The following is an 18,161-nucleotide window of genomic DNA, read 5'->3' as shown; positions in this document are numbered from 1 at the left end:
AATGAGAAACACGTGTCTCTGAGAGACGTTTCTTCTTGTCCTTAACTAAGAAACGTTTCTTCTCAGCTAATTTTGATTTATTTTTAATCCTATTTACATTAAAAATCCTAGCTAAAGAACTACGATAATCATGCTTTTAGGTTTTAAAAGGTGACCAATGGAATAAGTGAGAATAATTATTTCCCATGGTTCCTTAACATTCCTTTAAATTTAAGGGATAACTAGATTTGATCCGCGCATTCAAGACGCGGGATTATCTATTTTTTAAATATATTATTTTATAACAAATTATATTTATAACATTTATATTTTTATAATTGTTTTTTTTGTTATATATGTAGTAGTTGTTTTATATATTTAGGATAATATGTATTGATATATAAATATAATAATATATAATGACTCACATTTTAAAAGCACGAGATTTGTTTCTTTTGTAAATTAAATATTTGTTAATTGTAACCTTATGTGTTATTTGATAACTATTTTGTTTTAATAGCGTTGATGTTTTATAGTCATACAAAGTAATTTCGAAGAGTTATTTTTTAAAAAGAGTTCCTTGTATTAATATTTTTAGTTTATTGTAAACTATTAATTCCCAATATCCTTTTCGTAGCATATTTTAAAAGGTGATTAAAAGAAATACAAACAAAAATTTGAATCCATTTTTATGTTTTACTGTTTTAAAATGGGTTTTTTAATTTTTTTGTCAATAAGAATCAAGTATTTAAATGAGTTTCGGTCTATAAATTCGTGAAACTCACCCACAAGTAATCCAACTTCTTCGACGGTCTTACAAAAAAAAAGAAACGGAAAGTAATAATAAAAAATCATATTCAGATTTTTGGTATGGCTAAAGTGTTAATCCAATGTAAATAGTATATATGTCATAAATCGATTTTTAGTATAGATCTTTGAAGTATACGTAAAAATGATTATAATCTGATTGAGTTTCTAATAAAGTCGAAATGGGCTTGAAAATCCCAGCATTTTTTTACTGCCGAAATGTGCTTGTAAATTGGTTTTTAAAAACTTGTTTCTGACTGGTACAATTAATGTGGCCGAAAACCATTTAAATTTTTCAAAAAGGTGATAGAAATTTTTGTAATTAATTGGAAAAATCAGGGGCATAATCCTAAGAAAGATTCTGCTTTAATAGTATAGATTGGGTTTCTAATAAAGTCGAAATGGGCTTGAAAATCCCTGCTTTTTTTACTGCCGAAATGGGCTTGTAAATTGGTTTTTAAATACTTGTTTCTGACTGGTACAATTAATGTGGCCGAAAACCATTTAAAATTTTCAAAAAGGTGATAGTAATTTTTGTAATTAATTGGAAAAATCAGGGGCATAATCCTATGCTTTAATAGTATAGATTGAGTTTCTAATAAAGTCGAAATGAGCTTGAAAATTCCAGCTTTTTTTACTGCCGAAATGGGCTTGTAAATTGGTTTTTAAATACTTGTTTCTGACTGGTACAATTAATGTGGCCGAAAACCATTTAAAATTTTCAAAAAGGTGATAGCAATTTTTGTAATTAATTGAAAAAATAAGGGGCATAATCCTAAAAAGGATTATGTTTTAATAGTATCGATAAACTACAATTATTCATTATCAAATTAGGAAAGGAATTCCTTTTATTCATATTCTTTATATTTCTTTAATGGCTACCGGTTAGACCTTAGTAGTTCCATAATCAACGGTAAATTAAATAGAATATTTATTTTTTATAGGTTTTGTGAAGTTTTTTTTAAATATCAGATAAATATTTATGCTGTAAGAGCATTCAGAGAGTTATTAGAGATTTCAATATTTATTTTCTTCTTCTTAGGTTAGGGTATTGTCGAAATGAATCAGCTGTTCTCTCTGTTATAATACGAGCTAAATAATATACTCACTTTTGTAAAAGCGAGGAAAGATTCAATATTGGAAGTTCGAACAAAATGGGGTGACGTGTTTAATTTATGAGATGCTTTGTTTTTATAACCAACAATGCAACAATGAGAAAGAAAAGAAGATTTGTTTCTTTCTCACTCTCTCCTGTCTAATGTTGCTGTTTCCTTCCTTTTCTGTAATAAGTGGTCTTCCACAATTCTGTAAAACTGAAAAAAACAATGCAACAATGCAACTTTCTTACGTGTGTGTGTGTGTGATGTGAGTTCTTTTAGCTATTTTTGCAACAATTTATAAAGCAACCAATCTGTTAGTTTCTTTTCAGATTAAAAAAACAGTTTTTCATTTTTTTCCATAGAAAAACAAGATCTTTAACTCCTCTCCGCCTATAATCTCTCATGCTTTCAATAAGATTCTAAATAAGTTTTCCATTTACTAATCCTTTAGATTATCGTGAATGTTTTCTCTCAGTCGTTACACATTGCGTTGATATGTACATATGCACGCACGTACACATATATACAAAATTAGTGGTAGCTGGGAAAAATATGGGGGTAGAGTCACGTGCGGTCTTTGCGGTGGTTAAGAGTAGAGCGTGCATATTATCTCTGGTGGGAACCAAAAACTTACAAAAGTACATGCAAAGACCACTTCCAAGTTCCACCACATTCTAATTTGTTCTCCAGACCAAAAAGAAACAAGGGATATAAAGAACAAATTTCCCGAGTTTTTTTCATTTTTGTAACAATATATATATATTGTAGTTATTTTCTTTTCGTAATTTAGTTTTGTATTTCAAAATGTAGACTACTAATTTCAAAGTTGATATTTCAGGCCTGTTTATTGATAAAAAAAAATAATCATGTGTTTTCTTTGTTATTGTTTTCACTATTCATCTGAGATTTCAGATATCACTAGTCTTTGATATTGACGTGGCTGAGAGGAAATGTAGAGTAAGAAATTAAGGGATGGGCTTTTAGCCCATATACGTTTTCTTGTCAAGTTTTCTTACTTGATGCGGATCACTATTTCCTAACATCGCTAGTTTGGTGAAAAACCTCGTAGTATTTATAAAAAAAAATTAGCCATTAGGAAGCTTATAGAAACATACCTCTTCTCGGTCTTTCAACTAAGATCAAATGTAGTATCTTGTTATCTTTATAATGGTGATACGTGGGACATTGTCTCGCAATGGTATTAACTCTATTTCTCTAGGGGAGAAACCATTCCCGTGAGTTCACGGTACCACCCCGCTACCACTCGTAAAGGTAGTTTTGAGATCCGTAGCGGTTATCGCTATTTTGCAATAATCATAAAAAACTTAGTAAATCGTTTTAAACTGTTTTAAATTTTTTAAAATTAAAAGTTTGTTCCCGCAACTGTTTACGGTTGCAGACGTAAATAAATATATAAATATTTTTAATTTTTAATTATTATTTTTTAGAATTGAAATGTTATAAATAAAGATATATATACACTTTCTATTTTTATTTAAATTCACTAACAATATCATATTTTTTCTTATAAAATTTTAAACCAATATATATATATACACATATACATATATAAAGGAAACAAAATATTCTTTTAAAAATTCTAATATAAATCTCCAAAACAAATTTTATTGAAATTATAACTTTCATCTAAATAAAATAAATGTAATATTGTTATTAATTATATTATTATTAATTATTATATTTTATCACGTAATATATTTTTGATGCGGAGCTACCAATATGGTTTAAAGAGTCTAGTTAAGTCTGTTTGTTTCAGTTGCCGACAAAAAAAAAGGGTATAATGTGTTAATATTGATACTTCATTATTAAACTGTTGTAATATCTCATAATCAACCAGTCATAAATATTCTCCAAACGCACCAATTTCTAACCGGTATACTAGTCATATAAATCACTTAACTAGATGATAACCTTGCGCATGCGCGGGGTGAATTTTTATAATAATGTTTATTCATTAAATAGTTTTAACATTTTTTTTTTCAAAATTTAAATATATGAACCCAACCCAAAATATCCAAACCCGACTCGAAATTTTGAAATACCTGAATGAGTTATATACCTTTATACTGAAATACCCGATACGAACCCGAACGGACACGCTCACCTCTACGATAAATGATCATTTGTATCTTGTTTGAACCAAAAAAAGTTAAACCATTGATCATAAAATTTTCAATGTGGGATTTTTACAATTTTTCGTAATTTATGGTCGTTTTTAAAAATTCAAAATATAACATATAAGAAAAAGTCTAATTTTTTTTTATTATATGCTTAATGTGATTTTAAATATCTTTTAATAGTATAAAATTAAACAAAAAAAAGAGAGGTTAGAAAAATTGTTATCAAATATATATTATTCATAATCATTAATTGTCATATAGTATATGTTAACCATATTAGGTAATTCTGTATCTTTTATTTAAGAAAAAAAAATATTCTTTTGTACACTACTAATTAATTTGATAGTTAGTTTAATAAAAAGCATAATATATGTTTATATGGAACAACTAATTTTTCTAACAATTTTAAGAATCATTCTCGTGATGACAGTGGCTACAAAAATATGTTGTAATGCTCCAGGATTAATATACAGGGGACAAACCGCAACTATCCATGTCCCCTGACTCCATCAACCGCACCAGACAACATAGTTCACTTTCACGGCACATACAAAGCTCTGTCTCCTCACTCTAGATGAGCCACTCCACTTATCACCAATTGGTTTTAGGTTGGAAACTCATCTAGTTTAACATGGTATCATAGCCCGATCCACGAAGTCCAACCCGATCCATCGATCTTGCCCAAAGTTGGCCTATCGATCCTTGCCCGAGCATTCCGAGATTGACGCTCAAAGAGCCATCATCTCGAGGGGGCGTATTAGCCACAAAGTGTCCCACATCGGTAGTTGGAAGAGATCCTAAGTAATATATAAGATAGATGGATCACTCCACTTATCACCAATTGGTTTTAGGTTGGAAGTCCGTCTAGCTTAACAATATCAAAAGCTGATAAGATTACAAAACAAGCTACATAAATTTCCAAGATTTTGGAGGTTACTGAACCAGACAATATTTCCAAAGTTAGCGACCAGCTTTACAACTTGAGAATGTTACTGAACCCCTACTTGAGCTGACTGAGAGAGAAGTAGGCGAGATGTGATCCGTAGGAACTGGCATCTTGTGGGGAAGGTTAGGCAATGGCGACTCCAACTTCAGGACTTGGATCGCTTGTCTTATAGAGGGCCTCGAGTATCTATCAGGATGACCATACCATAACCCCACAATAATAAGACACTCAGCTTGTTCCCTATGAGAGCATAATTATTGGGGGGTTCTTAGGGTGAAGTTCTTATCGGAATATAAGAACCTGTTTCTTAACTTTTAACTAAAAAAGCTAAGAACCGGCTCTTAAATATCTTATTTGAGGTCCTGCTTCCTTGTCGAGGTCTTCGTTTATAGATATCAAGTCAGTGATCTCTTTTGCCTTCCTTTTTCTTTTCTTGTGCAACCAAACCAACACAAATATGACCAAAGAGATCAGAAAAACAAACCCAGAGACCGATATGCCAACTATTAGTCCTGTCCAGATAGAGGGTTTTTCAATATCTAAACTTGAGCTGAACTCCCATGACAAAAGTCTATGTGCCTCTGTAACCGCTCCAGTAGTGGCTGAGAAACCGATCGTAACTTGTGGTGGCAAAACCTTTGCACGATCAATGATGTAAGAAAGCCTGGAACTCTCTCGAGGATCAGAGAATAGAATATAATCCCAAGACACGCTCAATTTTTTAGTAACAGAATCATAGGATATATGTGCATTACATATATCTATGCTGTGTAAGGTTGCATTCCAAGAAATGTATTTAGAAGAAGCAAGCGAGTTATTATTGATTCCCACATGAGATTCGATCTAACGAAGATGTAACATTGTTGACTTGATTTTTATAGACCCAAGAAACCACCAGCTGAGTTGTTCACAGGAAGTTGGATTCCCACAGGAGCAAGGAAGAAGCATAACCTATGTCCGAAATTTCCATAACTTGAGTTCGGGGAAGAGATCATGAAAGAAAAACTTGTATTAAAATCTGTAAGCTTACCAGTTCTAGAATCCCATATAGGCACTTTCTCAGCATAAGTGATCGAACAAACGCTGCCTGTATTGCCAATGTTACCAAGATCCACTGCTCCTCCAATGGGGCTTGCATCACCGTGGTATATAACATTCGCAGGATCACCTCGTTGGAAGCTTGTAAAGTTGAAGTAAACAGAATCAACAAAGCAAGGGAGAATGAGGAGTAAGCAAAAGAGCAAGATATAAGTGGGCATTGAGAAGGAAAAACAAAGATAGCTATGAAACATTTCAATTTTTAAGAACTCTTTCTTGATCGAAACATAAACATTTCAAGAACTCGATTCATGAGTAAGTCATAGATAATTGGGAGGCCGCTTACAAGTCAACAACTAAAAACGAGGTCCATTTTCAACGGAATATTATAAAAACCTGTCTACGTACAATACATTTTCTTTACTTTAACCTGGGAGTCAACTGAACCCTATAAAACAATCTTAAAACAAAGTGAGGTAGTTGTTAATCAAATGAAACGTGCAAGACACTTCAGCGCGACCAAATCAACTTACAACTTACATCGATGCTCCAGTGGCATTTTCTATAATCCTAGAATAATTATGCCTTTCAAAAGGATAAAGATGAGTCAACGAGCACAAAAGATTATCCATTCTGTCAGTTTTCATTTTTCAATCTGTTACCTTGTCTCGAGCGGAATATTCAATTTATTCAGTTTTTTTTTTTTTTGAATATAATGTTAAATTTATTCAAAAAAAAAGCTTTTGTACATCATGTGTAACGTTTGTGTTCTAAACTGAAAGAGATAAACTTTCCTAAAGCATATTATTCTTGAGAAACAAACCAGAGCTGCAGAAGAGCTTCAAGTCTGTTGTTTCCCATAGCGTCGATGGATAGGCATTTGTTCTTCACTTGGCGATCAACAAATCGAACCAGCAGTGCAGTAGGCATGGGGTTTGAGCCATGACGTCTTTCATTCCTTTCCCTCCAGAGAGAGTGAATGGTTGCTTGAAAAACAAATCGCGCCAGAAATCTGACCCTGCAATCGAGAGTGTTGTTGACTAGCAAAAGAATCAAACTATCCCAATCAGCACTGAAGTGTGAACCAAGAAGTCCGCGTGTTAACTTGGTCCATGCTGCCATAGTATATGCGCACTCAAATAATAAATGGTTGCGGGTTTCCACACTATGTTGACAGAATATACAAGCTAGATCAATGCTTGAATTCCATGTGAGCATACGATCCCCAGTTGTTAACCTGTTGTGCAGAGCTAGCCATGTACAGAAAGTGTACTTAGGTGTTGCATGCTGAAACCAAACCCCTGTGTGCCAGTAAACTGTCGGAGAGGCTTGTCGAATGAGTTGCCATGTTTTATTTGTGTTGAACAAGTTCTTGTAGGTCCTTTGTTAATTTCTTCTTCTTGTTGAACCAAAACGTGAGTTGTTGTCACAATGTTAGCTCTGTTATCCTCTATATATTAATTGAGAAACATTTGAAAAGATGTAACCTCAATTTTGTAATAATTAAAAAAACTTCTTGCTTATGTGTCAATCAATTAGGTAGTTAATTAATCTTACGTGTCAGCCTCACATTGAAATTGAAAAACATGTTGGTCCAATTCGATTTTTATATCTCACTAGAAACATTTAATACCAACTATATGATATCATATGATATTAACTAAATCAAGGTGGCTATTTATTATATATTATTTCCTTAAATAAAACCTACGTAATTACCTAATGTGATTATGATATATATAGTAATTAATGATTTTAAATAATGACGATTTGCTAATAATCTGTATGCTTTATATCATTTTTGTTTAATTCTTTACTATTAAAATAAATTACACAATTACATTAATCATATATTAAAAATTTAGATTTTTTTTGTATATGTTGTATTTTGAATTTTTCAAAACGAGTATAAATTACTAAAACTGTTAAAAGTCTCACATAAACTTTTGTGATCAAAGTTTAAATTTTTTTCTATAATAAGATACAATGATAATAAAATCATATATATATATATATAATTTTATTTTAATAGATGTCAATATATATATATATATACTTCATATTGTTTTAATTTAATTATATATCATATACGATAGATAAGATTGATTGTTTTGATTTATTTATTCTAAAATGGTTGCGAATAAACAAGAGCGGTCATTTGATTTATATGTGCAAGCCAATTTATTACATAATAGTAACTGATTTCTTAGTTATTTAATATATAATTATTATTTTATTATTTCATATTATGCAAAAAATATAAAATAAGTATTTATTCTGCACAAGGCGTAGATCTTAACCTAAGTATGTATCTATTTAATAATTTTGAATCTTAAACATTTTCTAAATCTCATGCCAAAATAAAAGAAAGAAATGAGAATAAACTCAAAAATCAATATTTATATCGAGCAATAACCAAAATGACCCAAAAAGGAGAAAAATATCGAAGATAGATAGGATTGACACGTGAACGTAAACTCTAAATCATGATATAAAACCGAGTTGACATAGTTTCATTGTAACCAAATAGTAGACATGAGATTTTTCGACCTAAATGTTAGGTTTTTATACGATAAATAATTTTTTGACCTAAAATATTTTTTAAAATGGGATCAGTTCATTAGTAAACAAATTATGTAATTAACAAAAAAGTTTTTAAAAAAATTGTTTAAGTGCCAAATATATTAATTCGATCAATAATATAAATTTTTTTTCCATACGATATTTCTTAAATAATTTTCATATAAATTTATCATGAGCAAGGCGCGCGCATGTTTTATCCTAGTGACTTAGATAAAGCTAAAAATGCTACAGAGTTTTAATCGACACTTAAAAGTAATTAAAATCCAAAAGTAATAATATATTTTCTCCAGCCATCGCAATGGGTTGTTGTCTTCTAATTATATTTAGTTGTATCTTGCCTCAAGATTGCTTCTCGGAAAGGGAGAGATTCCTGAACCCGCCATGCAATATTACAACTACAAAGAAGATTGCAAACAACATCATATCATCAGTTCGTTAGAGGCGGTTAAAAAGAGAACTGAGAAACCAATATACTGATTAGTTTTACCTGCATAACTTATCGCAAGAGCATAGAAAACAGCAATTTGAACATTCAGAAACGCCAAAAAGCTCACGGTTGCTGCAAAACAAAGCGAGTAACTTTGTTAAATGATCCAGAATTACATCAAATTAAGAGAATATCTCAACTAAGTAAAAATATCATCTTAGGGTCCATATCAACAAGGTTAAACTATACAAAACCAAAGAACCAAGAAAGAAACATCTACTGGATACTTACCACATAGTGCGACACGGATTAATATTTTTCTGATCAAGGGATGTCGATTGGATTCCCATCTGTCGACGCAGAATTTGAATAACTCCCAAAAGACATAGCTTGTTACAAACCCTAGCAACGCTAGTGGCATCTCAAACCTACAAAAACTCAATGTCAGGACAATCAACACAACAGTGTTTCAAATCCAATTTGGCTAAAAAAGCTGAGACTTTATAGATGCATACAGTTCGTAAGTGAAGAAGAGGATGAGTAGGGTTGCGTAGTTCCTAGCGAAGCGCTTGACATTCTCATGGACTCTGTTTCTAGCTTCATGAGAAGACGACGGGAACGAATAAGAGTCAGAGTCGCCGAAGAACCTGGTTGTCCATGGCGGCGTTTCTCCGGCGAAATCATCAGCTGAGAGCTTCGAGAAAGGGTTGACAGTTACAAGAGAGAAGACAGCGACGAGCTGAGCCGTAGGAGGTTTAGCTTCAGTGGCGGAGGAGGAGGAGGAGGATGGTGACATTGATGAGACGTCGGAGGTACGGTGGTCAAGAAGGTCGAGATAGCCGGAGTCTTGAAGCAATGATTCGAGTACAGAGTCTGGTACGGTTAGCGAGAGAGGATTAGCAGAGAAACCCATTCTTCTGGTCGCTTCCATTACCATTTTTTTTTCTTCTATATGTTCTTTACTATTTATAGAGGAAACTTTCTACTTTTGTCTTTTATAAAGCGTTTAAATTCCACAGTTACGAAAGAGGGGAAAAGATTAATAAAAAATGTCAGCTTGGCAATTCATCAAACACTTTCCGTGCACGAATCTCTCCCGCCATATCCTCAGAGTAAAACCTCGCCGCTGCTTCACTTCCTCTACTCCTCCCTCCTCCTTTTCAGTCACCGCGTGTCTCTCTACATCTTCCTCATCTGAGTCCTTCGCTGATGCACCTTACCTCTCAGTTCGTATCCACTGTCCTAAACATGTCGTCGTATGTAGTAACCCTCTCATTCTCTCTTTCTCTCACCCGCACCCTAATTGGATAAGGAGATCGAAAGTTTCAATTTTTTCATCTGGGTTTCGTTAGGATCCTTTCTCGGAGGCGTTGTTGTGTTTTGGAGCGAGCTCAGTAGCTGTAGATGAAGGCGACGACGACGAAGAAGATGAAGATGTGACTTCTGGGTCTTCTCTTGCTTCCAAAGAGGTGAAAAAAGCACCAATCTTTTTTATCATTGAACAATGTTTCAACAAATAGGAACGTAAAGCTTTGTTCTTTGTTGTCTCATCAGAGTCATTGCTTGTGTTTCTTTGGTCTTTAATCTTTGGGTTTATTTTGCAGATATGTATAGAATCAATATTTCCTGTGAACGAGGAAGTGAAAATGTGCATTTCACAGGCTGCAAACTCCATTGGCTTGAAGGAGATACCGAAATTCAAAGTTGAAATGGGTGATGAACAGGACTGGGTTAGCAAGAACCAGGTGAGCCTTTTAGTTAACAGAGGAGGGATGGTTTACACTAAATGCTTTACGTTCTGAGAGCTTGCATAACTCTTTTGGTTCATGTGTTGCAGGAATCGTTTCAGCCTATTGAAATCGCCGAGAGGCTTTGGATCGTACCTGAGTGGACTTCCCCTCCTGTATGTATAAAACCGCTTCAACACTCTTTTTTAACAATTTCATTGTACTGAGAGAACCGTTTCATCCAGTTGGATTCTCGTTATTGTCTTGCCTTGGTTTATATGACAAAGAGCGGTCCTAGCTACTGAATGTTGCAGAATATGAATCTCCTTCTTTCAGTGTCAGCTTATACAGAAAGAGATATATAAAGTTGTGTGTGTGTATAAAAGTAGTCTTTCACTATTCTTTGCAAGGTCGCTGAAGGAGTAAACATAATTCTGAATCCTGGACTTGCGTTTGGGACTGGAGAACATCCCACGACTAAGCTGTGTCTACTGCTTCTACAAAGTTTGATAAAAGGCGGAGAGGCATTCCTAGACTACGGTACTGGTTCAGGAATACTTGCAATCGCAGCCCTCAAGGTCAAAACTCTCACTCCTTCACAAACCAATCATTACAAAGTAATTATCTTATTTCAAAAAAATCTTTATGTATCCTTTCATCCTTGGTGTATGGTTCGTTTGAAATTTGCAGTTTGGTGCTGCATCATCTGCTGGTGTTGATATTGATCCACTGGCAATTAAATCTGCTAGTCACAATGCAGCTCTGAACAACATTCCATTGGAGAAACTGGAGCTGCACCTTGCACCAAGTGATAATAGAGAGATGCCATTGCGAAAAGAACAGTTTGATGTGGTCATTGCAAACATACTCCTGAACCCGGTTATGGAACTGGCGGATCATATCCTTTCATTTGCGAAACCCGGGGCAACCATAGGCATTTCTGGTATCCTCTCTGAACAGGTACATAAACAGTCATCTCTAATTACAATAGTTATGCATTGTTATAGCGAGTAGGCTACCTGCAAATCCCTAGAACCAGAAACAGACCATAAACTGACATATTCAATACTGGTTTTGCAGCTTTCAAGTGTAAAAGAACGGTACTCTCCCTTATTGGAGGACATATCTGTGGCCACAATAGGTGATTGGGTTTGCATGGGCGGTACCAAGAGAAGGAGTTGATTGATAACTGATCAGAAAAGAGGCTATAACATAAAAGCATTAGAAAAGAAATTGTGATAACAAAAAAATGCATAATGATCAGAGAGCCTAGTGGAGTTGTGTAAGAGGCTACAACTACATTTGACATTGAAACTTAATGTACTCTTCATTGTTGGATTCAAAAGATTCAAGTCTGATAATTTAAAATTGGTGTTGTCACAAGTCTATTAGAAAAAAAAATAGAAATATGTCGATATAGAGTAGTATCTTCTTGTCATCGCTTCACCTCCTCAGTTGTCTTCTTCCCAAAGAAGAAGTCTTCTTAGGAATGTAGACCTTGTAACTCACCTAAACAAAAAAAAAAATTCAAAAGAAAAAAAATAGTTTTGTATCAACATACATTTGAGGGTATATAGACTTACCTAACAAATACAATGAAATCAATATTCTAAGCATGGCAGGAACTTTACCTGAACCATTTCTCCACCCCTCATCACAGTCATTGTTTTCTTTTCGTACTGTGACTCATCATTTGTCCTCTGTTCAGACTGAGACTCTCCTTTGTTTTCATCTAATGCCTCAGTATCAGCATGAGGAGGAGACGTAGAGCTATCTTTTGTTGGTTCTATGCTTTCCCCTACATTCTTTGTTGCCAGAGCTAAAGAACTTTCTGGACGACTCTTGCCATTGATGCTCTCTGCTTCAGCATCTTGACATGCAGCGGCTTCTTTCCTGCTAGCCAGGTTTACACTTTCTTGCCCCAATACCGGTCTAATCAACTTCCGTTTGGTTGTTGTACAAGAGCTAATTCCAGGACCAGCTTTAACCTTGACAGTATCACCAGACTGTTGAGAGGGAAGATCAGCCAACCCTGTTCCAGATTCCTTCACATTTTCGACTTGTGAAGCCTCAAGATCTTTGTCTCCCTCTGAAACACATAGCTTCTGCTCCAGGAGAAGGCGCTCTTGTGACTCTTCAAATTTTTCAGATTCGGTTTGCAGAGTCTCTCCTTCAGAAACAGAAGAGACCTCTTTACTAACTGTTCCATTCCTCTGGGACTCTCCACGAAACCTTTTCAAATTCTCTAAGGCTCTTTTCTTTAGAATGGCTTCCAAGTCATCACCTTTCAAGCAATTGTCTGGATGAGAAGCTTTGCTAGTTTCAGAATTAGTAAACTCCTCGAAATCATCATATTCAATACGTCTGTTGTCATGAGCAGGAGAAGAGAGAGTAGCTTCACCATCTCTCTGGTCATCCACAATCAAATTCTCATCAGATTCATCATCCACCACGCCCTCCTTTCTCTCATCGTAATTATACGTCACCACAACAATCGATTTAAGCCTTTTGGAGTTCTTCTTCTCAGTCATTACATCATCCTCCACTTGCCAGCATTCATCAGGTTCCTCTGAAGCATCCTTAACTCTTCCTTTCTCTCTAGTGATTCTCATTCCATCACTCTCACTGCCTTCATCACTACTAGTGGAGCTTGAACTCGAATCTCTCCTACTTCTCTTCTTCTTCTTCTTCTTGGTCACTACACGTTGGTCCTTCCTCTTAGACCTTTTCTTTTTCTTTAAAAGACGAATATTATCATCATCCTCATCATCACTCTCACTGCTACTAGAATACCTCTTACGTGACCTCTTCTTCTTCTTGCTCAGTTTAGACCTACGCTTCTTCTCTCTCCTGTAATCATCTTCAGAGCTAGAAGAGTAGAAAGAAGAATCTGATTCACTCTCATCAGAAGAAGAGTCTTTAATCCGACGAATCTTCTTCGATTTGCTTCTCTTCGTCTTCTTCTTCTTCACCGAACGCAACTGCACAATACAATTCATCAACCAACAAAACCCTAATTCGAAAGTAACTAAAGGTCGACACTTTACATAAACTCAAATCGAAAAAGTTTCAATCTTTGCTAGTAATATGTATACATGGGAGATATAATATAATGGGTAAATCACAAAAAAAAAAAAATCATTGAATCGAGAGTACCTTAGAGGGATCTTCTTTAGAGGAGCGTTTAAGTTTCTTCGAGGAAGATGAAGATTTGCCCATCGTGCTCTCTCTCTTTCTCCCTCAATGAATCGCTGTCTCTTGTTCAAAAGGGGATCGGAAACAAAATATGGTTTAGGTTTTATCTCTTCTCTTGCGGATGCTAATCCACTTGTTTATAATCGATTCAATTTAAGGCAATGTTTCGAAAACCGGACAGTATATAGCTACCGATTGACTGGTTGGACCGGTTTTTCTATTTTTAAGAATTAAGTATATATAATTATATATTTACAACAAATCAGTTCTTTTATTAACTACAAAAATAAACAATAAATATAAATTTAGCTATATATACGATAAAGTGAACACTATATAAACTGAAATTGATAAAACCAAATGCTTGACCATTCTGATTACTGTGTTTATTTATTTTTACAACTAAAATTTCAATTTTTATAAATATGGCAAAATAAGAATAGTATATGAGATCTAAACATATTTTTGTACATCATTTCTAATGAAATAAAATTTTTAAACTAATTAAATAGTGATAGTCAAACATTGATTTTGAAATCTTATATATTAAAACATAAGTCATAACCTTGATTCATGTGTGATTTTTTTTTAAATGAATCTAATGGACCTATTACTAGAAAGTCATGTTACATTTAATCTCTAATCTTGTCATTTAAATTTTGGGTCTACCAGAAATTTTTATTGGGCTATCTATAATTGTATTTAAACAATATATGATACATTGGATTTATAGATAATATAAATTAAATATATATAATTTAATGTTGTAATACTATACCTCCATATGCTAAATATTTAAATATTTGTCGATGTTAATTTTAAATTATAAAGATTTTTTTTTAAATAACAAAAATCATATTATCTAACAATGATTAATCTTTACTACATTAAACCAATGAAAACAAATTTTAAACTATATAGTTTATTTTAAAAATTAAACAAAAACTAAATGTTTAATTATTTACTCGATAATATAAATCTATGAAGCGAAAAGTTTAATTTCTTAAAAACTTTCTAAATTTGTGAAATGTTACAATATCTTTGAATATGACAATAAAATATATTTTACTAATCTTTATATATTTTAATAATAATCCGAAAATATATATAGAAGAAGATACAAATACATGTGAAAGTTTAAAACAATCTATTCAATGAAAAAAATATATAGTAAACTTATTATGTTTTAAAAATTGATAGACACATATATATTATAATATATACCAATATAGAATTGAAAACAAAATATTTATATAAAAATAAATGAAAACAAAAATCTACGCGGTTGCGCGGATCAAGATCTAGTACTAATTAAACTCTAATAACAACTGAAAATACATTAATTATATGTTAATCTTTTAGAACCGGCTTTTGAAGTTGACCCGGGTCACCGGGTTTACCGATTTTTTGCCGGTTTTACCGGTTCTGTTCAAATCTGGATTTCAAACCGAACCGTGATTCGTTACCGAACCGGATTCGGCTTCTTCAACGAATCACGGTTCGGCCGGCCGGTCCGGTTTTCGAAACCATGATTTAAGGAGAGTGGAAAGCGAACGAGGATGTTTCCTTTTTTTGCAATTTTCTTTTACTTTTAAAAATTCACAAGAGGAAAAATTAAATTAAAATCATTTGTATGAGTCCTTTTCAACAAGAATAAAGTTTCAATCAGATTCAATATACGGTAAAAATTCTATCAATTAATAATGTTGGAACTTTAATAATTTATTAATTTATATAGTTATTAATTTACAGAAAAAAATATTTTGTATTTATATATTTTAAAGTATATTTATATGCAAAAACAAGAAAATACTTGATTTTACAATATGTATTGATTAAATTATATATATATATATATATATATATGTGTGTGTAAAATGACAAAATAACTCAATGCATTTAGAAAAACTAAAGAGACTTCATAAATGCGTTGTTTATATTTATACAAACTGTATATACATTAATTATTAATTTATGTTTATATTAGGACCATATATTTACATAAGATTTTTGAAAAAAAATAGTATTTTATTATCTTATCAAATTGTGTCATATTTTACACATGTCCGATTCGGGACTGCTAATAAATATTATTTTTATTAATTTTTCGATTATTAATCTATGGAGTTTCTATTATATAAACTTTTTTTTTTGTCAACAGTTTAATATATGATCATTGTAGTTGCAAGAGAAGGCTTTTATAAAGTTTTATCTTTTATGTTGACAAAAATATAGGAAAGTGTTTGATATTTGATGTTTCTGTACCTCTCTCGAGATTGATTTGGTTTAAATTTGGATACTACTAGAAAAACAACTACAATTTAATTGAACTGATGAAAACACGTATACAAGATGCTGGATATGTTTTCTCTACACAAGTAAAAACCAAGAGACCATGAAGTTGAGATATATTACACAATACAGAAAGCTCCATGACATGTATCTTCTACAAAACTCATGCTACAGATATCTACACAAGTAACAAGCTCTGATCTTAACAAACACACTATTCCACACACAACAAAAAAAGGAGGGCGAGGGAAGAATCTAAAGCTGACATTTTAAGAATCTTCTGTCTCGCTTCGAGTATCGATGCAAACCTCTGTTGATGTTTTCATCCATGATCCTTCCTCTGAAAAGGATTGCAACAAAACCCCAAGTTTATGACTGAAACTATGGACAATTGGACAAACAGAAACTTTTCAGAGGAGAAGCTGGTTACCTTTCCAGAACAAATTTGCCTTCTTTATATTTCTGTTCTTTCTCATGCGCTGATTCCTACCAAACAAAGAAAGAAACAATGTGAGAAACAAGAAACCGCTCCCAAAAAACCTGGAAGTGAGACTTACATATTTCCAGCCAACATTCTGTCCGCAGCAACAGCAGAAAATATCAGCAACGGTGTGCATACCTGAAAGCATCATCCTTTCCTCTAAAGGACTCATACTTATGTTCACTCTAGAAAAATTAAAACTTAGCATTAGAGAAATATGAAAAGGGTAACGGTGCATTAGAGGAAACAGTAATTTTAAGTAATCAGCAAGATTCAGAAAATGTAAAAGCTCAAAGTCAGTTTCATCTTTAAGTTTGATGCGTTGATGGCAACAGGATAGCATTGCCACGAAGACAAGCAGAAATCTACACTGCTTGACATTGAAGAAACAGGGCAAGTCTTATAAACACATGGAGGAAGTTTATACTTACGAACGATTGAAGAGGTAAGCCTTTCCTCTCCGGCAATGGAAAGACTGCCACAAAAAAAATTAGTCAAATACTCAATGGTTAGATTCAAAGCAAAACAAAAACTATACCATAAGCTAAAATACTCTCAATTTCCAATACTCCAATGATAAAGTTTCATCTAATTATTATTACACAATAGCTTTAAGTAGAAGTAACTCTAAGTACTTCAAATATAAACTTCTCAGTTCTCTCAAACCGTTTCTTCAGCTACTTTATTCATCCAATCTTTACCTCTTAAACCCAGAAGAGAAAACACAAAGTCTGAGAATTTATATTAGTAATTAAACTATCCTATCTCTTCACAAAATAATTTTATGGAGCTACGCTGCAAATAGATAGTTTATATAACTCGCCGGAAGGGGAGAACTTGTAAATATCTACTACTTAAGCTTTGAAGAAGGAGAGGTGTACCTTGGAAATAAGATCATCGGGGAGAGCAAGATGGGTTCTGCAAAACCTCCATCTGTAAGATCTTCCCCAGGGCCGGCTTAGATAGGGGGTGAGCGTCCGACTGCCCGGACCCAATTTGTTGACCCGATTTTTTTAAAAATACATGTATTTTTATATTAAAAATAAAAAAAAGAGCACAAATTTGTTTATATGAAATATTTTTTTTATTTTCATAGATTTATTTTTAAAAATAATTCTGGTATTTTAAAAAAAAACATATATCTATCAGATTTTTTTAAGAAAAACAATAATTCGGAAATTAAAATTTTTTTTTGTCCGAAGGTCCAAAACATTATTGGGCCGGCCCCATCTTCCTTCAAGCTCCACCGTAAATATCCTTCTCATTCTCTTCTTCTTCACAGTCTCTTTTTTCTCCTGTATATCCCTCCTGCGTCTCTTTTTTCTCTGTCACTTACAAAATAAATGGCCCTATAAGTGAAATTTGGGTCTTAATTGGGCCCATTAAATTTTCGGCCGCCTAAAAAAAGTTTTAAGGTGCTTTTAGCTTTTATTGTCTTGTACCGG

The 18,161-nt window shown here is 33.1% G+C and overlaps 4 protein-coding genes across 4 annotated transcripts; 1 reads left to right on the top strand and 3 right to left on the bottom strand.

Annotated features, from left to right (window-relative positions):
• Positions 1-8,887: 8,887 nt before the first annotated feature.
• On the bottom strand, positions 8,888-9,958 carry LOC106326621 (PRA1 family protein H-like). Its single transcript, XM_013764546.1, has 5 exons — positions 9,900-9,958; positions 9,537-9,785; positions 9,313-9,449; positions 9,082-9,153; positions 8,888-8,989 (listed from the first exon to the last, which is right to left on the bottom strand). Exons 1-5 carry the CDS (start codon positions 9,956-9,958, stop codon positions 8,934-8,936), a joined length of 573 nt encoding a protein of 190 aa, XP_013620000.1. The 3' UTR covers positions 8,888-8,933.
• Positions 9,959-10,019: 61 nt separating this feature from the next.
• LOC106327523 (ribosomal protein L11 methyltransferase) lies at positions 10,020-12,129 on the top strand. The gene is made up of 7 exons (XM_013765682.1): positions 10,020-10,277; positions 10,374-10,490; positions 10,626-10,766; positions 10,859-10,924; positions 11,159-11,326; positions 11,439-11,708; positions 11,829-12,129. Exons 1-7 carry the CDS (start codon positions 10,071-10,073, stop codon positions 11,928-11,930), a joined length of 1,071 nt encoding a protein of 356 aa, XP_013621136.1. The 5' UTR covers positions 10,020-10,070; the 3' UTR covers positions 11,931-12,129.
• LOC106327522 (transcriptional regulator ATRX homolog) lies at positions 12,035-14,068 on the bottom strand. The gene is made up of 3 exons (XM_013765681.1): positions 13,905-14,068; positions 12,380-13,729; positions 12,035-12,257 (listed from the first exon to the last, which is right to left on the bottom strand). Exons 1-3 carry the CDS (start codon positions 13,965-13,967, stop codon positions 12,192-12,194), a joined length of 1,479 nt encoding a protein of 492 aa, XP_013621135.1. The 5' UTR covers positions 13,968-14,068; the 3' UTR covers positions 12,035-12,191.
• Positions 14,069-16,334: 2,266 nt separating this feature from the next.
• Positions 16,335-17,723, bottom strand: LOC106325637 (protein yippee-like At5g53940; the record flags this gene model as incomplete). Its single annotated transcript, XM_013763682.1, is given in 6 exon segments — positions 16,335-16,555; positions 16,557-16,575; positions 16,666-16,721; positions 16,793-16,901; positions 17,148-17,191; positions 17,598-17,723. Coding segments are annotated over 6 exon segments (405 nt in total), but the record flags the coding sequence as incomplete, so codon positions are not given.
• Positions 17,724-18,161: the final 438 nt, after the last annotated feature.

The sequence above is a fragment of the Brassica oleracea genome, chromosome C2 (assembly GCF_000695525.1).
Source record: "Brassica oleracea var. oleracea cultivar TO1000 chromosome C2, BOL, whole genome shotgun sequence".
In the NCBI taxonomy this organism is placed as follows: Eukaryota; Viridiplantae; Streptophyta; class Magnoliopsida; order Brassicales; family Brassicaceae; genus Brassica; species Brassica oleracea.
Note: the sequence above shows the minus strand (reverse complement) of the source record. Positions and strands in the feature narration are given on the sequence as shown.

Bases quoted from the DNA above. Each gene is read 5' to 3' on its own strand.
- LOC106326621 (XM_013764546.1), bottom strand. From the start codon at position 9,958: ATGGTAATGGAAGCGACCAGAAGAATGGGTTTCTCTGCTAATCCTCTC. The intron at 9,154-9,312 runs GTAAGTATCCAG...TTTGTTTTGCAG, and splicing joins AATCCGTGTCGCACTATGTG to CAACCGTGAGCTTTTTGGCG. The intron at 8,990-9,081 runs GTAAAACTAATC...TCTTCTTTGTAG, and splicing joins TCTTGCGATAAGTTATGCAG to TTGTAATATTGCATGGCGGG.
- LOC106327522 (XM_013765681.1), bottom strand. From the start codon at position 13,967: ATGGGCAAATCTTCATCTTCCTCGAAGAAACTTAAACGCTCCTCTAAA. The intron at 13,730-13,904 runs GTACTCTCGATT...TGTATTGTGCAG, and splicing joins CTAAAGAAGATCCCTCTAAG to TTGCGTTCGGTGAAGAAGAA. The intron at 12,258-12,379 runs GTAAAGTTCCTG...TTTTTTGTTTAG, and splicing joins GGGGTGGAGAAATGGTTCAG to GTGAGTTACAAGGTCTACAT.
- LOC106327523 (XM_013765682.1), top strand. From the start codon at position 10,071: ATGTCAGCTTGGCAATTCATCAAACACTTTCCGTGCACGAATCTCTCC. The intron at 10,767-10,858 runs GTGAGCCTTTTA...CATGTGTTGCAG, and splicing joins ACTGGGTTAGCAAGAACCAG to GAATCGTTTCAGCCTATTGA. The intron at 11,327-11,438 runs GTCAAAACTCTC...TGAAATTTGCAG, and splicing joins TTGCAATCGCAGCCCTCAAG to TTTGGTGCTGCATCATCTGC.